Here is a 16,007-nt window from a genome sequence, read left to right as displayed (position 1 = left end):
ATTTTTTAATTTTTATTTTTTTTTTGGGTTTTTTTTTTTTTTTTTTTTTTTTTGCTGCAGTGCATCATGAAATGATTCAAAATGTCTGTGACTCAAAAAGTTCATGATGTGTTGCAGCAACCAACCATGAACTAATTGTTCAAATAAAGGTCTGTTCTTAATAATCAAAAAGAATATTCTGTAGTTTATTATAAATTTAATAAACGCTTTATGCATTTGTTTGCAACTTCAGTTGTTTTGTAAAAAATAAATAAATAAACAAAAAATTAAAATTAGGCACTTTTGGATCTCCATAGAACCCTAGCATAATACTAACACGTTTGAAAATGTCTTTCAGCTACTTAGTTGGAAAAAGTGAAACGGTTTATTCCTAGTCAGGTTGAAGATCGAGGCTTGAAGCCATTAGAAACCTGATGTCAAGTTTCTCGGATAATAAGAATATTACCAATGATTTTTTATTATTTTTTTTTTTTAAAAAGGGGGATGTTTTTATTCTTAGAAATGTTGCCTGTGGAAAAAGTACAGCACAGGTGGATCAGCCTGCTGGACGGTGACAGCAGCCTTCAGCTTATCTGCGTTCTTGATTCTGGTGTCTCTCCTCTTCCTCTTGCTTGCACCCGTTGGTACTTGAGGCAGTGTGTGAATTGCTCCGAAACGTTCAGATTTTTTGGACTTGATCAGACCGAGTGGACCAACACCAGCAGATCATGGGACTCCCCCGAAGCAAAACATAACACTGGAGCTCAATAACTTGGATGCCACTTCTCCACTGCAACTTGATTTTCTTTCATCTCAAATGTTGACTTTGGACCACTTGTTGTCCTCATCTCCTCATCCAGGTTTTCTACAATTCCTTTTTTTTTTTAGGAATATCTCGCCACAGAGAATTTCACCTGGATTACGTCTGTGTGTCTTGAACTCCTGCTGCAGTCCAAGCTTAGTGAATCACTCTTGAATGGACTTTGCAGTTATTTTTGCTTGAGCACACCTTTTCCTTCCACTTCATTTTCTTTAGCAAAATACCTTTTCCAGGCTTGTGGAAGGTGTTAGAGACTGTCTGCTGGACAACTGTAAGAAAGTCTTCCCCACAATAGTGCTTATAAAAAATCCCTCATGTAATAATTCATAATTTATCTGAGAAACAGTTTATCAGCTGAAATAAATCATCAAACTTAGCAGAAAACTTGAAATGGATCCCTTTAAGTCTGAGCTTCAATGTTTGAATTGAATTCTGGATTTTCTAATTTGAGATGCAGTCGAACTTCAATATTTCCAAAAAAAAAAAAAAAAAAAAACAGGCAATACTCGCTCGCTTGTTTTTGAACAATAGTTTCAGGTGAGTTTTTCTGGTGCGAGATTCATGAAGATGGCTTCACGAGAAAACAAGCTTTTTAGCAACTCCCGTTGATTTCTTTCTATATATATATATATATATATATATATATATATATATATAATAAATAAAAAAAAATAAAAATCCTTCACTGATGTCAAAGCCGAAGTTTTTGTTTTTGTCGTTTTCTAAGAAATACTCTTTAATTCACCATGTTTTCTTGTAGCCTATGTATCAAACAAGTGTCCCTATTTGAGAATACATATTTTGTTAACAAATTGTACATAGTAAAGTATGTATTTTTGCACGGGCATTTTTCCTACACGCTGAATTTTTTGGTACAGTTTTAAAGATTATTTATTTATTAAGAAAAAAAAAGAGAGAGAGAGAGAGATCTTGCGGACAAGACTATTTGAAGTGGTTCACTGCCAAGTCTATACGATGCAATACATCCCGTTCGTCGAAGCATCTCATGAATCGTGTACTCGACCTTTAAAGGAGGGACAGGGAGACGTCGCCGCCGCCGTAGCATGTGTCTGTATGAGAGATACCTTTATTCACGTACCAAGGTCTGAATCACGTGTGCTTTTTACCAGACGGTTTTATGTTGCCTACTAATCCGACTCCGTGCGACCCCTGTTGGTCTGAAATGTTGCAGCCTGAAGCTGTGCCCGTTTAAAAACAACAAGAAAAAAATGTTTAGGGACTTTTGAGTCGTCCGCTGTGTAGACTTGAACACATTTCACGATTGGAGGGTAGTGGTGGTGGTGCTATAGGGACATGGCAATCTCTGCGAGGAAGAAGAGCAATTGAAAAGTTGTCTGCTTCCTCGTTGCCTGTTTAAATCGCAGCTTTTCCAGGATGAGCTCAGCAGCAGTTTGAAATAAATATCAAATCAAGAAAGTGCCTGAATTAGTTTCTCTCCCTGACTCTTTGAGGACAGTATTCGTCGGGTGGCTTTACCCTACTTGAATGTTCAAAGTATTGGAGTTCGGTTTCAAATATCAGCCTGTGAACCCTTAAAGAAAAACAAAAACAAACTAGAGCTTCTCATCCACTTGGTTAAAAACACTTTTCTTTTCCTTCAGACATGTTGAAATTTTGTTCACCTTTCAAACTCCACTGAGATTTTTCTTTTCAGACGGAAACATTTGAGGATGTTTTGTTTCTTATCTGCACCGCAGACCTGGAATGTTAAACGTGACAGAGAATCCAACTCATGTCTAGGAAGGAAAAAGAATAATAAAAAAAAAAAAGACAAAAAAAAATCATCATTCATACTTTGTAAAAGCGTGTATAGATTTTTGTTTTCTGTATACATTATCAGAATCATTTTCAGCTGGACTTATGTATTTGGCTGCTATGTAATTCATGAACAAAACATAGGTTAGAATTAATATTTAAAGAAAAAGATTGTATAGTATATTTGTTTTGTAACAAGTTTGTGTAAATAAAATAATTTATACTGTTATTTATATGAAATGCTGCCTCTGCCTTGTCTGTCAAGTCAACTTCTGGGGTCGTTTTAGGTAAACAGGTTTTATTATATACACAATATAAGCCACTTTGTCAGACAAATACCAAGAGGAAAACTTGCAACTCTCCATCACGGAAAAAACCCCCCCGATGGTTGCCATGGTTACATGTTAATGACTCTTGACAGCTTCTGGACTCTGTTGAGCAGCAGGTCACCCTTCTTGATGGTCTCTTGGTACTGCCAGTTTTTACTATCAGGTCTGTTTTAAAAAAAGAAAGGACATCATGTAGGTCTGACAGCTTGGCTGGAGTTTACTGTACTTGCATTTTTGGGTATTTAAATGAATGTTACCTATTAGTTTCCACAATCTCGTTAACTTTGTCAATTTTACAGTGCAGACGTCCGGCGGCGATGAATCGGGACAGTTCCCTACGGAGAGGAAATGAGATCCGAGTTAGTTGGTGTAAAACAAAGCGACAGCGTGAGGATTCCTGTCAACCTTCACATAAAACAAAGTACTGAGTTGGAAATAAGTTACTAATTAAGTAAAAGTTCTTTTTTCCCCCCTTTTTTTTGGATAAAGTTAAAGTTTGTTCAAAAACCTTTACAGTTTGGTAGGTTGTGGATGTCTGATCCAAATATGGCCTTTAACCTTTGTAAGGATGTGCAAAAACTTTCAAATTAATCTCTTTTTTTTAAAGTAGCAGACCTAAAACTGAAAAAAACGTTTCATTTGGTTTAGAGAAGGAAAATGACTGAGAAAAAAAAAAAAGTCTTCAGTGGCATGATTGTTGGCTCCCCAAACAATCCCTTTGAGATGAACAGAAATGAAGTAATAGCATGAAGCGATATTAAAGCATTTTAACTCCATGCAGAGTTGTATGCAGACTAAACAAATAAGTTATAAATCAGTGGTGTAAACAGCAACTCACTGATCAATGAACTCTGTGCTGACGCCGAAGGCCTCGGCCATGTATCCCAGCGTGAGGGAGCGGTAGGACTCCAGCAGCTGGCTGTAGGCCTGGATCCTCATCTCCCTCACATAGTAGCGGTAATGTGGGGCGAAGAGCCAGTCTTTCTTCATCTCCTGCTCCACCAGGGCTGCAACCAACACATTCGCATCAGGACGACGTAGAAAAGCCGTTTAATCCAACACGGGATAGATGCTACATTCAATCTGTGCTATTTTAGTTTGAAAAACGACAAGAAACTCACCCAGAGACTGGAAGAAGACGGAGTAACGGCACTCGTACAGGGAGAACAGATACTGGCGGACGGACGGGAGGCTGTGCAGCACCTCCAGGATCTCTGCTCCTTTTATCACCTGAGGAGGACGACAGGTGATTAGAGTTTGACATTTTTCATTACAGTTTAGTTTTACTTCATTGTGAGGTGTCTAATTAGGTTAGTTTTAATTAGTTTTTAAAGTGTGTTTGCTTGTTTTCATTAGTTATTACTTGTTAAATATGTTTAGTTTCAGTTTTGGTTTTATTAGTCATAGTAGTAGTTCTAGTTTTTTTCATATCCTGGTTAGTTTTTAGGAAAATAATTCAAAAAGGTCAAGGTATTGGTTATGTTTACGTTGATCGGGTAATGAATGCTCAACAGAAAATGTAATTTTAAAATTGTTTGATAATTCTGCTTCTTTAATTTATTCCAACTTTTGCAGACTACCGTAATTTGCCCACAGCTGAGCTAAACTGCTTGTGTTGGGGGGAAAAAAAACAAATTCAATTTGACAGGTATTTTAACTCTAATTTCAGTATGTTTTAACTAGTTCCAGGTAGTTATAGTCTTTCCTCTTTAATTGCCTTTTTTTTTGTTCATTTCAGTTTGTTTAACCCTGGGAACCGCGGAACCACGTCTTCTCCCTACCTTTTCGCGGAGGTCGGGCCTTTTCAGGGCGATCATGCAGACGTAAACTGTGTAGGTGACAAACGTCTTGTAGTCCATGAGCTCGTACGAGGTGAAGGTGGAGACGGTGTCGAGGAAAAGCTCGGCGGCCTGCTTGAAGTCCCTGATGGCTACGCAGTACAGACCCTGGTAGACCTTCAGGCGGTTCCTCCGGTCCCAGTCCCCGCCCTCCTCGATGAGGCTGCACAGAGAAGAAGAAGAAGCACAACGGTTATGCTCCGCGGCGACGCCGGCAGGCGGCCGAGGACGAGGGGGGACGAACCTCTTGGCTTTTTCCGAGTTGCGCGTGATGAGGTCACTGTCCATGTAGAAGAGGCCGATCCTCAGCAGGTAGAAGACGATGTCTAACCTGTGGCCCAGAGCCACCGTCTTGTCGTAGGTCTTCCTGAAAGCCGTCAGCGCGCCCTCCTGCGGTGACGCACAGGGAAAAAAGGGGAATAGATTCAATTCGTTTAAAAGTAATGCATTATATTAGAGAGAACATGGTTAATCGTGTGATTAATTATAGCTGAAATGAACACGCAGCCGAAAACATTCAAATCATAAACAGACTTAAGGTAAATTTACTACAGTCTTTTCTGGTTTTAGCTTAACTCTATTTTCATTATTGCTTTATTCATAACTTAATTTTACAGATTTTTTTACTGTATTGAAATTTCGAGACAGTGCTTTTAATATTTTCTATTTGTACGCTATTGTAGAGTTTGTTGTGAATGTTTTCTCTGTCTAAATGAATCGTTCTTTTGCTTTAAAGTCATTTATTTGTTTTCATGCTTTATGATTGGTTGATTTTTGGCTACTACTTTTTTATTGGAATTATTTCAAATACAGTCTGTAGGTTTTACCTGTTTAAAGCACATCTTGTGGCCTTTGTTCCTATGAAATTGCTCAACAAAAAGTTTCATCTTTTATGGGTTACCCTCAATGTGACTGTGCTGAGAAACAATGAAGTCAGCTGTGTTTCTCATGATTATGTAGGTCATAAAATAACTTTTACGCATTAAAAAACCTTTTTGCATGCATTTTTAATGACTAGATTTGGAGGGTTTTACCGGCTGTACATCAATTATTTATTCATTTTTAACATCCATTGAACACATTCCGTGTCCTCGCTGAAGCTTCTCTCACCTTATCTCCGATTCTGATTAAATATTCCGCTTTGGCCATCATCACGTCCCGGATCTCGCTCTCTCCCATGTTCTTCTCTGCATCCTCCAGCACGTCGTCCAGGCGCTTCAGCTCCTCCTCGTTGGCCTTTTTCATTTTGCTCAGCAGCTCAGAGTCCAAGGGCCACTTCAGCTCCTTACACAGACCCTCATAATACGGCGCCATGTCTGAAGCACACACACAGAAATCCGGCTGTCATTTAGCGCCTCATTCACAAGACACCAAATCTAAATCAATGCGAGATTGTGAATATGCATAATATTTGGTATAAGGGTGAGAAAGGTGTTAAGTACCCCCATACTCCAACTTCTTGTCTTTTTGCGTCACAAAAATGATAAAGAAATTAAGTCAGCAAAAGTCTGTCTTGTTGGTGTTTTACTAGTTCTGTAAAACAAAAAAGCCATTTTAAACTTTTTATTGTTCGACGCTAACAGTGTTAGCTAACACGCTAATGCTCTAGCTAAGCATTTACTTTAGCCATATTTGTTTTCAAACATCACCCACACCTCAGTTAAAACAATTCCCTAAGCTTATCTGTCTAATGAACAGCTGTCAACTAATGGTTCAGTTGTATTAGTACAAAATCGCTCCGTTTAAAAAAAAAAAAAAAGGCTAACTCACTGTTAGCTTTAATAGCATCCATTAGCTCGGTTTTCACTTTCTCGTCTCGTCGGTGGCCGTCCATTGTGAGCAGAAATTTCAGCTGAGCTATCCTCAAATCGGGGTTCTTAGGCAGACCCTCTTCCTCCAAGTTCTCCAGAGGCATTTTGTCTCTTGATAAATAAGCAAACTAGTAAACAAGAGGCTCTTTTTTTGTGGAGATGCGATCCACTCTTCGCTGTTACCCAGCTATCAACGATGACTACGGGAAACACTGAACGATGTTGTTTCCGCTGGAGCGACATGAGAAAAGAGCGGAGCACAACAGGAGGAATGAACATAATTTTATACTACTGCCCCCTGGCGGACATCAAGCAACACGTATGTTTAACCCAACATTCAGCGATTCCATCAATGTTTTTTTTTTAAAAAGCAATCAAGTTAATGCTGAGCAAGTAGTTTTACGCGATTTAACGCACAATTAACTCATGTTTATTGTTCGCAAAAGGAACAGTCCTTTTATGAAATAAAACTCTACGAAAACACAGTGGGAATGAGATACACTGCATAAAAAACAATCCTTACTGACATTAAATGAGATGGACATTTCCTCTTTTGAATTAGTTATTACAGATATTTTAAAATATTTTTTTATCACTTTTTTCAACATCAAAGTTTATATAAAATAAGATTGCTATGCCGTACAGCATCATATTGTGGTGGTGCCATTCTGCATGATGGAGTCGTGCATTTCTCAAAATAGTTGGCTACAGTGTAAATGTGTGGTTTCAACTATATGTAATGGTTCATAACTTGTAGAGTTAAGTATCTAAATTATGTACAGAGTTAAATTTAAGGTGGGTGCCTTTTATGTAAGTTTTTAATTCTCAAAATTGCTAAATAAAATCGAACTGTGAATTTGCACATTTAACATTATTTTCCGTCTGGGAGTTGTCTGTTTCACTTTTCACTTCCAGCCAGATTCTTACAATTCTTGTCCCTTCCAATCAGCAGACTGACGGCCTGTTTCTGGTGCTTAATTTTTACTCAAAACAGGTTAATGATAAGCAGCCTCTGGGGTTTTTAAAGCGGTCAGTCTGAGGAATCTGGATTTGTGGACTGCAAAGTTCAAGGCCGTAAAGACAGAATGGAAACTTTCTTTCACCAACTGGTAGGAGTTCCACAGATTTCTAACATAGTTTTTACATGACACGATGATTTTTAATTCAAAACATGTAAATGCCGAAAAGAGCAGTGGAAAAGAAACATGTATGTGGCAATATCAGACACAGTGATGATAATTTTTAATTTGCATATCTGTTATTTGGCATTTCAGGTAAAAAAAAAAAAAAAAAAAAAAACTTGTACAAATTTACATGACTAGCTTAACATGTACACTGGCATCCATCTTGTTTTTAGCCACTCATTGTTTTAAGTAGTAAATTATTTAGATCATAGTTTTAGCTGAGTCATTGTGGGTTGTGTCTTGCTTAATTATTTTTTTAAATTCCTATTTTCTTAACATATTAAAGATGGAATAATCAATTAAAATGAACAGCATTGTGGTTCCATCAACTGTTTCAGCAGAATACTTTATATTAAGGAGCTATGCTTCAATTATGCATGTCTCACTTTTCTCCACATAGTCAGTCCCTGTTTTACTCATGCAAGTTTAGCTGGACTGCGGTCATGTAAAGGTCAAACATCATTATAAGCACACAGTTTCTCATCTGAATTCAACATGGCGTTTAACCCTAAAAAGTCATCAAAGCTAATCCGAGTCATGGTTGGCAGAAAATACTCCGATTCCATCTGCAGATAAGTTTGATTCAAAGTTACTTTTGGTTTTTAAAGCCATTAAGAATGGAGATCAGGTTTAATTTCTTTCACAATTTTAAGCTTTTATAGGTTTTCTGACTCTAAAAAAAAAATAAATAAAGTTAGTAATTCAAATGTAATTGCGTTTTCTGTGTTGAGGCGGTGACGTTGCTCGAATTAGACCTTGGTCCAATCATGACCTTGGCGCAGAAAACACTTCCTGCTTTTTCTTTTAACAGTAATTCTGCTTCTTGCTTATTAACAACTTTTTTAAAAAAAATCTACAGACTTTTTTTTTTTTTTTTTTTTACATCTGAACAAAATTAAGAAAGAAACTAAACAATAATGAAATCGCAACTACATGGCTATTTTACTTAAAAATATAATTATTTTCAGTATTTACGCAAAATCTATTTTAAACGTTTTTAACTAGAGTTCATGTAAACATAGAACAAAGTAAAGAAGGAAATTATATCATTAAAAACACTAGATTTTCAAATGCCTTTTCAAAAACAAAAATGAACATAATCATGTTTTCACTCCTTCATTTCAGACCCAAGGGAATGCTCTGCTTGTAATCATCGTTTTGGGCTGTGGAGGAAGTTTCCATTCTGGTTACCACGTAACCGGACTCAGTTCTCCCTCACCAGTAAGAAAACAAACAACAACAACAACAAAAAAAGCAAGCTCAGTTTCTCAGTTTTCCCACATTTTGGTGTTATTTGTTTCGTCACAATACGGATTGTTGATGCCTTTCCAGTACATCCAGCACTTCATCAACAGCAGCTGGTATGACAGGTACAAAGAGCCTCCAGGTCCTCAGAAAGTCACCATGATCTGGTCTCTCATCGTCTCCATGTATGCTGTCGGGGGACTCTTTGGGGCCGTCAGCGTCAAACTCTTCTCACGGAAACTGGGAAGGTGTGTGTACGTGGCTTACAGGTCAGGTATCCGCGAATGTGGGAACTGAAAACTATATGTATGCTCCTGTTTGAGATTATGCAGTGGTAACCAGGCAAATAACAAATCAAGTCCGGAAAACAAGCGTGTTTAATCTCAAATGATCACTTATTTTAAATAAGTAATAGACAATCACTTTGTCACTTTTACCCTGCACTGCATGATCACAGAATCCTGCCAACATCGCCAAATTGTTGCCCCGAAAATATAGAAATGGTTTCGTGATCCAGATTGATGTCAATCACTTTGTTTCTCATCAGTTTTTGCAGTATGATGTTTTGCTTTTGGAGACCTGTTCCCCTCCTTCATGGCGTCAGACAGGTTCTACTTAAGTCCTTTCTTGGTTTTAAAGCTCAGGCGTTAGAAGGTTTTAGAATCGCCATCTGCCCTCGGTAGTTCAGGCTTGGCAAAAGGCTCAGTTTTCCACCAAAAGATGTGTGTGTAATCAGTTCATGACTTAACATCAACTCTACACACAGGGCTCTGCTGTTCTGGGTAACATATTTTTAATCATCAGTAGAAATTAAAAATATGGAATTGTCTGATTACCTGAAGAAACACGTACAAGGAACAGCACTGTATCCTGAAAATGACCCTTGTTCTGCAGGATACGATTAAGACATGTCAACAAACATTTTTAATAAACCCACATTATCATACCTCTTCATCATCACGTGTGCAGCTGAAGAAGACATGAATCACGAATTTGACTCTCTTTGCCCAGCAAAAGAGCCATGATCTGCAACAGCCTGATTTCTGTTATGGGGGCAGTGATCATGCTGACCAGCAAGACGGCTAACTCTTTTGAAATGATAATCGTGGCGCGGATGCTGTATGGATACTCAGCGGGTGAGCATTTGTTTCTGATATTTACTATGAATAATTCTGCATCATTTGACACTCCTGGGAGTAGCTTGTGTGGTGGTGTAACCCCTAATGATGCAGATGGTGACATGTGTGTCGCAGGTTTAGGATGGAGTCTCCATTCAATGTATTTGGGGGAGATTTCACCCAGGAAGATAAGAGGCAGAGTGACTCTGACTTTAGCCACTTTTAATTCGCTCGGTAAACTCTCCGGACAGTTTTTTGGATTAAGGTACGCATCTGCTGTCAGTCTGCGTCACCTCTATATAAAGCAAGACAGTGGTTAAGTTAGGATCATCATTTTGTTTTGTTTTTTGTGCAGTGAGATCCTTGGCCGTCATGACCTGTGGAACATCGTCCTCTGTGTCCCCGTGTGTTTCTCAGCGGTTCAGGTTTTGGTGCTGCCTTTCCTCCCAGAAGCTCCCAGATATTTATTCATAGAGAAAAGAGACGATAAGGCGTGCAAGCGAGGTACGCATTTCCCCTCTCTGCTACAACCACATAGGAACAAGCTCTCTCTTGTGTTTGCTTTAAAAATGTTTTTATTTTGTCGTCGCCCTAGCCCTTCAGAGTTTGTGGGGGAAGGGTGACTATAAACAGGAAATGGAGGAGATGCTGATTGAGCACATGGCTCTTGAAGCGTCTCCGCCGAAGAGTCCTCTGCGGCTGATGAGAGACCGGACCGTCCGATGGCAGCTCATCACCATGCTCGTCGTTTTCAGTTGCAATCAGATGTCGGGCATGTCTGCGGTGAGACACAGATGCCCGACGTTTAGAAATAAACACGCCTCGGTCTCAGTTGACTGGGATGAAACAAGGCCGCAGAACACCAAACAGGCCCAGTCAAAGTCCACTGTGTCGTATTTAATTGTTGCTTAAAATTCAAGCAAGTCACAGCGCTTTTCTTGTCGTGATTGCAGCAAGAAACGATTAGAAAAATAAATAAATAAAGACACACTGCACGGAACAGTCTTAATAATTCATCGTCCTCCTTCCCAGATCAACACCTTCTCCTTTGACATCTTCCTGAACTCTGGAGTTCCTAAAGACAAGATCCGCTACGTCACCCTCGGTCTCGGAATAACCGAAATCCTTACTTCCATCCCCTGTGTGAGCAAACCCCGCCGCCGTCTGCCCTCTCTAACGTGACTCTGTTCCCCTTCGGTGCTTCAGATTGAGCAAAAGGCAGGCAGCTCAGGGATGTGTTGCTGTGTGTTTGTAAGAAGCAGGGCAAACATGGCGGAGGATATAGAGCAATAGTTGTGTTATTGTTGGTTGGATCTGCCTCGCTTTTAGATAAAGGGTTCCCAGTTTTCTGGGAAAAATTAAATTAAAGGACAAAAAATATTTGTATTGCCAGATTTGATTCCAAATCCCATTGTCTAAACATTGTATCTGTCTGTCTCCCTAGCTTTTTGTGTTCTCTACAACACAACAAAAAGAGGAGCTTCCCTCCACTTTGTTTCCTTCTTGCCTCCTTCCTTCCTCCCTTGTTTCATTCCATCTTCCATTTTCAGTCCTTTCCTTGTGTTCTCTTGCTTCTTTTCTGTCATTTCTTTTCTCCTTTGTGTCCTAACTCTATTCCTTCCTTACTGCATTCCTTCCTTGCAGTTTTGTTTTTGTGCTGGTGCAAACCCCGACAAATAGAGTACATGACTTCCAACTGATACTGCTTGTAATTTTCACTTTAAAAATGACTGTAAAAGGATCAAGATCCAAGTCTGGAGAAAATGTTTTATGAGAAATAATGTTTAGGAACCATACATGCTAAAAAAAAAAAAAAAAAAAAAAAAGAGAGAGAAAATTAAACTCTTCCAGCTTAAAGCTCATTGTACGAAATTTTAACTAAAGCTGGCCACTTCCTTCTTTTTATTTCTTTTCTTCTGTTTCCAACAGAGTCTTCTCATCGAGCACATGGGGAGGAGGCCGTTATTCTGGGGAGGGTACGCCATCATATCTGCTATCTGGATCATGAGAACAGTATTGCTGAACCTGAAGGTAAACATGACACGACTGGAGTAAAAGGAAAACATAAAATCATTACAGAGAGATCACAAATTTCTCTCTGGTGAGAAAAAAAAAATCTATTTCCTACACTTCAAATATGGGCATAACTTACACAACCAAGGCACAGAGGATGAGGTAAAATAATGATTAGCGAGGAGGAATGTCGAATGATAGATACAAGAACATTGATGTTATCTTTGAGCTGCCAACGGTCAGTGAAAACAGTGGACACATTAAATCCATTCAGCACACACGTCATTAAGATGAAATATGCAAACAGTGCAGATAGTAACTGTAATTGTTGTGTCTCTCCTGCAGGACCTCAGCTGGGCTCCCTATGTTGTTACTTCTCTTATCTTCCTCTTCATCATCTCCTTTTGCGGAGGACCCGGTGAGAACGTCGCAGCCACACATTAAACCTTTGGTTCATTTTCAGAGGAAAAGCTGTATGTTGCACAGAGCCTTCAAAACATCCATACTCTTTCAGTATTTTACTATTTGTCAGGTTAGAACCACAGGCCTCAAATTTAGTGTTTGGTTAAATGTGATGTGCTCAATTCCTCTCCCAGGCGCCGCCACAGCCACCCTCAGCAGCGAGCTCTTTATTCAGTCCGATTGTGTGGCAGCTTTCGTTCTCATGGGGCTGCAGCGGTGGTTCATGTTCGCCATGGTGGGCCTGATCTTCCCGTTCATCATTGTGCGTAACCCCCCCGAACCCCAAAGCAACCAAACTGCATGCCGCACGCTCGACTACGAATCTAACCAACTCTCTCTGCTTTGTCCACGCTTTCTCCGCAGGACGCTTTCGGCTCGTACTGCTTCATGCTGTTTGCCGTCATGTCCCTGCTGGGCAGCTTTTACACCTTCTTCCTTCTGCCCGAGACCAAGGGGAAGACTCTGGTGGACATTTCGGAGGAGTTTAAAGCCATCACGGTCTGTGGGAAATCCTTCCTGGAGAGAGAGAGAGTGGAGACCAAGTTGTAAAGCAGAGCATCACGAGAGACGCTTTAAATGGTACTGGGATTTTTCCTGGACAGATTGAAGACAGATTCAAACGAAGCATTTAGGGATGTAGGATGTAGCCACACCTCAGTTTTCCACATCTGGAAATTAAGTAAAAATATTCATCCTTTGTCAGTTTTATTCCATGAATCATTGTATCTTCAATGAATCGCTACTCAGTTATTGTACCCAGTCATTGACCTCCATACCGGTGCAATTTTGCTCTAGTTGTCACACACACACACACACACACACACACACAGCAGGTTGACTGTGCTGCGGCGGCTACATGATCTGTGTCTGCAATGTGTTTTTCACCGAGTTGTCAGATCTCCACTGCCTCCTCCTATCCAGTAATAAATCATCCACTGTTGCCTTTGGACTCTGTCGTGTGTTGATAAGACACCTAACAGGAGTGAAATTAATGGAAACTCTCCCAGAAAGTGGAACAAGAGGCTATTTTTTCTTATTGGTTTTTGTCTTTTGCAGCGTCGTGAAGAAACTCTGAGAGCGCCAGGGCCAGTTCAGCGGTGGTGCTCATACTTCCTTCTTCTTGGCAACGTAATGTTTCATAGAGGGATTTCATATTGGTAGATTTTTCTGCAGTCGCTCTCTCAGCACCAATCCAGAAAGGGAACACTCAGCAACACATAATACAGTTTCTCAGGAGAAGTATGAATTTCAGAGATCGCTCTTTGTCAAGTATCAACTGCAAAATTTACCGTACTTAATCTGGAGTTTATGTGACATGTGAACAAAATTCACAGCTTTATTCTCGACCTGGTCGTCATGACATCACGCTTATTTACCAGTATCCTTTCATTAAACCTTTACAAAACACCTGGATTCATACTGCGATTACATGACTCTGCTTCCTCTATTTTATTTTAAGCTATCAAAGTAAATTGGGTGTGAACACAAACGCACACCACACTTTTCAGACTTTGGTTTTATTAAATTACAAAAGAATGTTTTCCCTTCCGTTAATTTGGGATCTTGAGTCATGTATATGTAGTGAATCTTAAAAATGGGCCTTAATTCACACAAAATTAGACATTAATTATAAAGTTCTCTTTGTCCATTTGTCGTTTCAGTGGAATCAAACTTGAAGCGTTTTCCACAGTTAATAACTTGCATGCTAAATGCCTCTAACTAAGAGTTAGCTCTTATTTTACCAAACGATTAGTTAATTATCATCCCAGAGGAGCTGTCATTACATAATACAGTAAATATGATCTCCTAAAATAGATCCAGTTTTATTTTGAGGAGCCAGTGGTTTGGTTTTTCATTTATCCAGTGTTTTTGCTTGGCAGGCTTACAAAAAGGGCAGTACAGTCATTCAAACGTAGATGGCGCTGTTACTCTTCTGCTGTAATCCATCAGTGCATCCTACCTTGCCCAAGACTGCAACTCAAAATTGTTTTTATTATATGATGAAAATCGAAACAATTGCTAATGATAAAGATGTTAAAAAAAGAGAGTAAATCTGACTCTCTTGCCATCTTGTGAGGTGGTAGAGGAGAATGTGGGGATTAGGAGACAAACGTAAGTTCAAATTCTTCCCTTATTGAGATTTTAATTGAACATCACCTGTGTTTTACGTGTGTATTTGGTGATGTTCGATCCACCAGAGTCCAGAACGCTGCTCTGTTTTTGATAAACGTACAACCAGAGCTATTATTTCTTCGCTTGTCTCCACGGAGCTTCACTGACAACTTTCCACATCAGAGTGGAACAAACAGACTTAGATGTGGAGGAGACTTTCCATTGACTTCCAATCATTTCTACAGCATAAACCTAACCCTTATCCTAACTCTAACGCTTACATACCTAATCCTAAACAACACTCAATTCACACCTTAGTAAGAAAGCTGACCCAATTCAAAAACAGCGTTTCCTCTTGTGGGGACCGGGCTTCGGTCCCCACAAAGAGCAGTGGGTCCCCACAACGTCGTATGTGTCTCCACAAGGTATTACAAACAAACACGCGCGCACACACACACACACACACACACACACACACACACACATACATGCTGTTCTGTGTAAGCATGTGAATGTGATAATGAAATGACACAAATCACTTATAACACCTGGCGTTCAAAAAGGACTCCTGATTGGACTGCTGACTGCGTCTGAAGATGATCTAAGTGGAAGAAGATGAGGAGCGGACGTCAGGGGAATTTAGCAGGTCGCTCTGAACATGTGCACGTGAATTGTGGTCATAATTAACATTAAAAAAAAAACATATAAACTTCTCATAGTGACTCTAGAAAGGCTGCAGAGATCCACAGCTCAGCTGGGAGAATCTGTAGACGCCACTCTGCAAATTTGGACTTCATGGAAGACTGGCAAGAAGAAAGCCACTGGTTCAAGAAAACCACCACAAGTCAAACATTTGGTCAAGTTTTGGTCAAATTTGGTGAAACGAGACAAAATTTGAATGATTTGTCTTATTGCAAAAATACTGTGGGGGCTGCAAACTACCTTCCTCAAAATGCGATCACATCAGTTAAGCATAGTGATAATGAGCAAGATGTTCACAGCTTGCAGCCAAGTACAGGTCAACCCTGGAAGAAAATCTGCAAAACACTTTAAACAGCGTCTTTCTTCTAGCAGGACAACAAAACGACCCGAAACATGAAGCCAACTCTAAAATGGAAAAGAGTAACTTGAAGCTTATTCGCTTGAAAGACCCAGTCAAAGTCTAAATGGAAATCCACTGTAATCTGTATATACCAGAAAGTTGCTGTTCCCAAAAGAACAAGCTCTAGATGTACAAAGCTGGTAGAGACATACACTAAAAAAAAAAAAAAAAAAAAAAAAAAATGAAAAGATTTAATTAAAGAACTTAAAAAAAAATTA

General features: G+C 39.4%; 2 protein-coding genes across 2 annotated transcripts; one reads left to right on the top strand and one right to left on the bottom strand.

Moving 5' to 3' along the window:
* Window positions 1-2,856: 2,856 nt before the first annotated feature.
* psmd6 (proteasome 26S subunit, non-ATPase 6) lies at window positions 2,857-6,803 on the bottom strand. The gene is made up of 8 exons (XM_015042556.1): window positions 6,513-6,803; window positions 5,853-6,058; window positions 4,987-5,132; window positions 4,686-4,905; window positions 4,026-4,134; window positions 3,743-3,911; window positions 3,162-3,239; window positions 2,857-3,069 (listed from the first exon to the last, which is right to left on the bottom strand). Exons 1-8 carry the CDS (start codon window positions 6,655-6,657, stop codon window positions 2,973-2,975), a joined length of 1,170 nt encoding a protein of 389 aa, XP_014898042.1. The 5' UTR covers window positions 6,658-6,803; the 3' UTR covers window positions 2,857-2,972.
* Window positions 6,804-7,608: 805 nt separating this feature from the next.
* slc2a9l1 (solute carrier family 2 member 9, like 1) lies at window positions 7,609-13,524 on the top strand. Its single transcript, XM_015042555.1, has 12 exons — window positions 7,609-7,662; window positions 8,863-8,958; window positions 9,070-9,230; window positions 9,994-10,118; window positions 10,236-10,365; window positions 10,456-10,604; window positions 10,696-10,883; window positions 11,133-11,243; window positions 12,030-12,131; window positions 12,459-12,531; window positions 12,710-12,837; window positions 12,939-13,524. The coding sequence occupies exons 1-12, from the start codon at window positions 7,639-7,641 to the stop codon at window positions 13,122-13,124; spliced, it is 1,473 nt and encodes a 490-aa protein (XP_014898041.1). The 5' UTR covers window positions 7,609-7,638; the 3' UTR covers window positions 13,125-13,524.
* Window positions 13,525-16,007: the final 2,483 nt, after the last annotated feature.

This window comes from Poecilia latipinna, unplaced genomic scaffold, assembly GCF_001443285.1.
Source record: "Poecilia latipinna isolate Pla-1442-1.1 unplaced genomic scaffold, P_latipinna-1.0 Scaffold595, whole genome shotgun sequence".
Lineage (NCBI taxonomy): Eukaryota > Metazoa > Chordata > Actinopteri > Cyprinodontiformes > Poeciliidae > Poecilia > Poecilia latipinna.
The sequence above is the reverse complement of the archived record's forward strand: the minus strand, read 5'-3'. Positions and strand labels throughout refer to the sequence as shown.

Excerpts from the sequence above, each read along its gene's own strand:
- psmd6 (XM_015042556.1), bottom strand. The coding sequence starts at position 6,657 with ATGCCTCTGGAGAACTTGGAGGAAGAGGGTCTGCCTAAGAACCCCGAT. Across the intron at positions 6,059-6,512 it reads GGATGCTATTAAAGCTAACA|ACATGGCGCCGTATTATGAG; the intron begins GTGAGTTAGCCT and ends TGTGTGCTTCAG. Across the intron at positions 3,240-3,742 it reads AGCACAGAGTTCATTGATCA|GGAACTGTCCCGATTCATCG; the intron begins GTGAGTTGCTGT and ends TCCTCTCCGTAG.
- slc2a9l1 (XM_015042555.1), top strand. The coding sequence starts at position 7,639 with ATGGAAACTTTCTTTCACCAACTG. Across the intron at positions 7,663-8,862 it reads AAACTTTCTTTCACCAACTG|ACCCAAGGGAATGCTCTGCT; the intron begins GTAGGAGTTCCA and ends CCTTCATTTCAG. Across the intron at positions 11,244-12,029 it reads TCCTTACTTCCATCCCCTGT|AGTCTTCTCATCGAGCACAT; the intron begins GTGAGCAAACCC and ends TGTTTCCAACAG.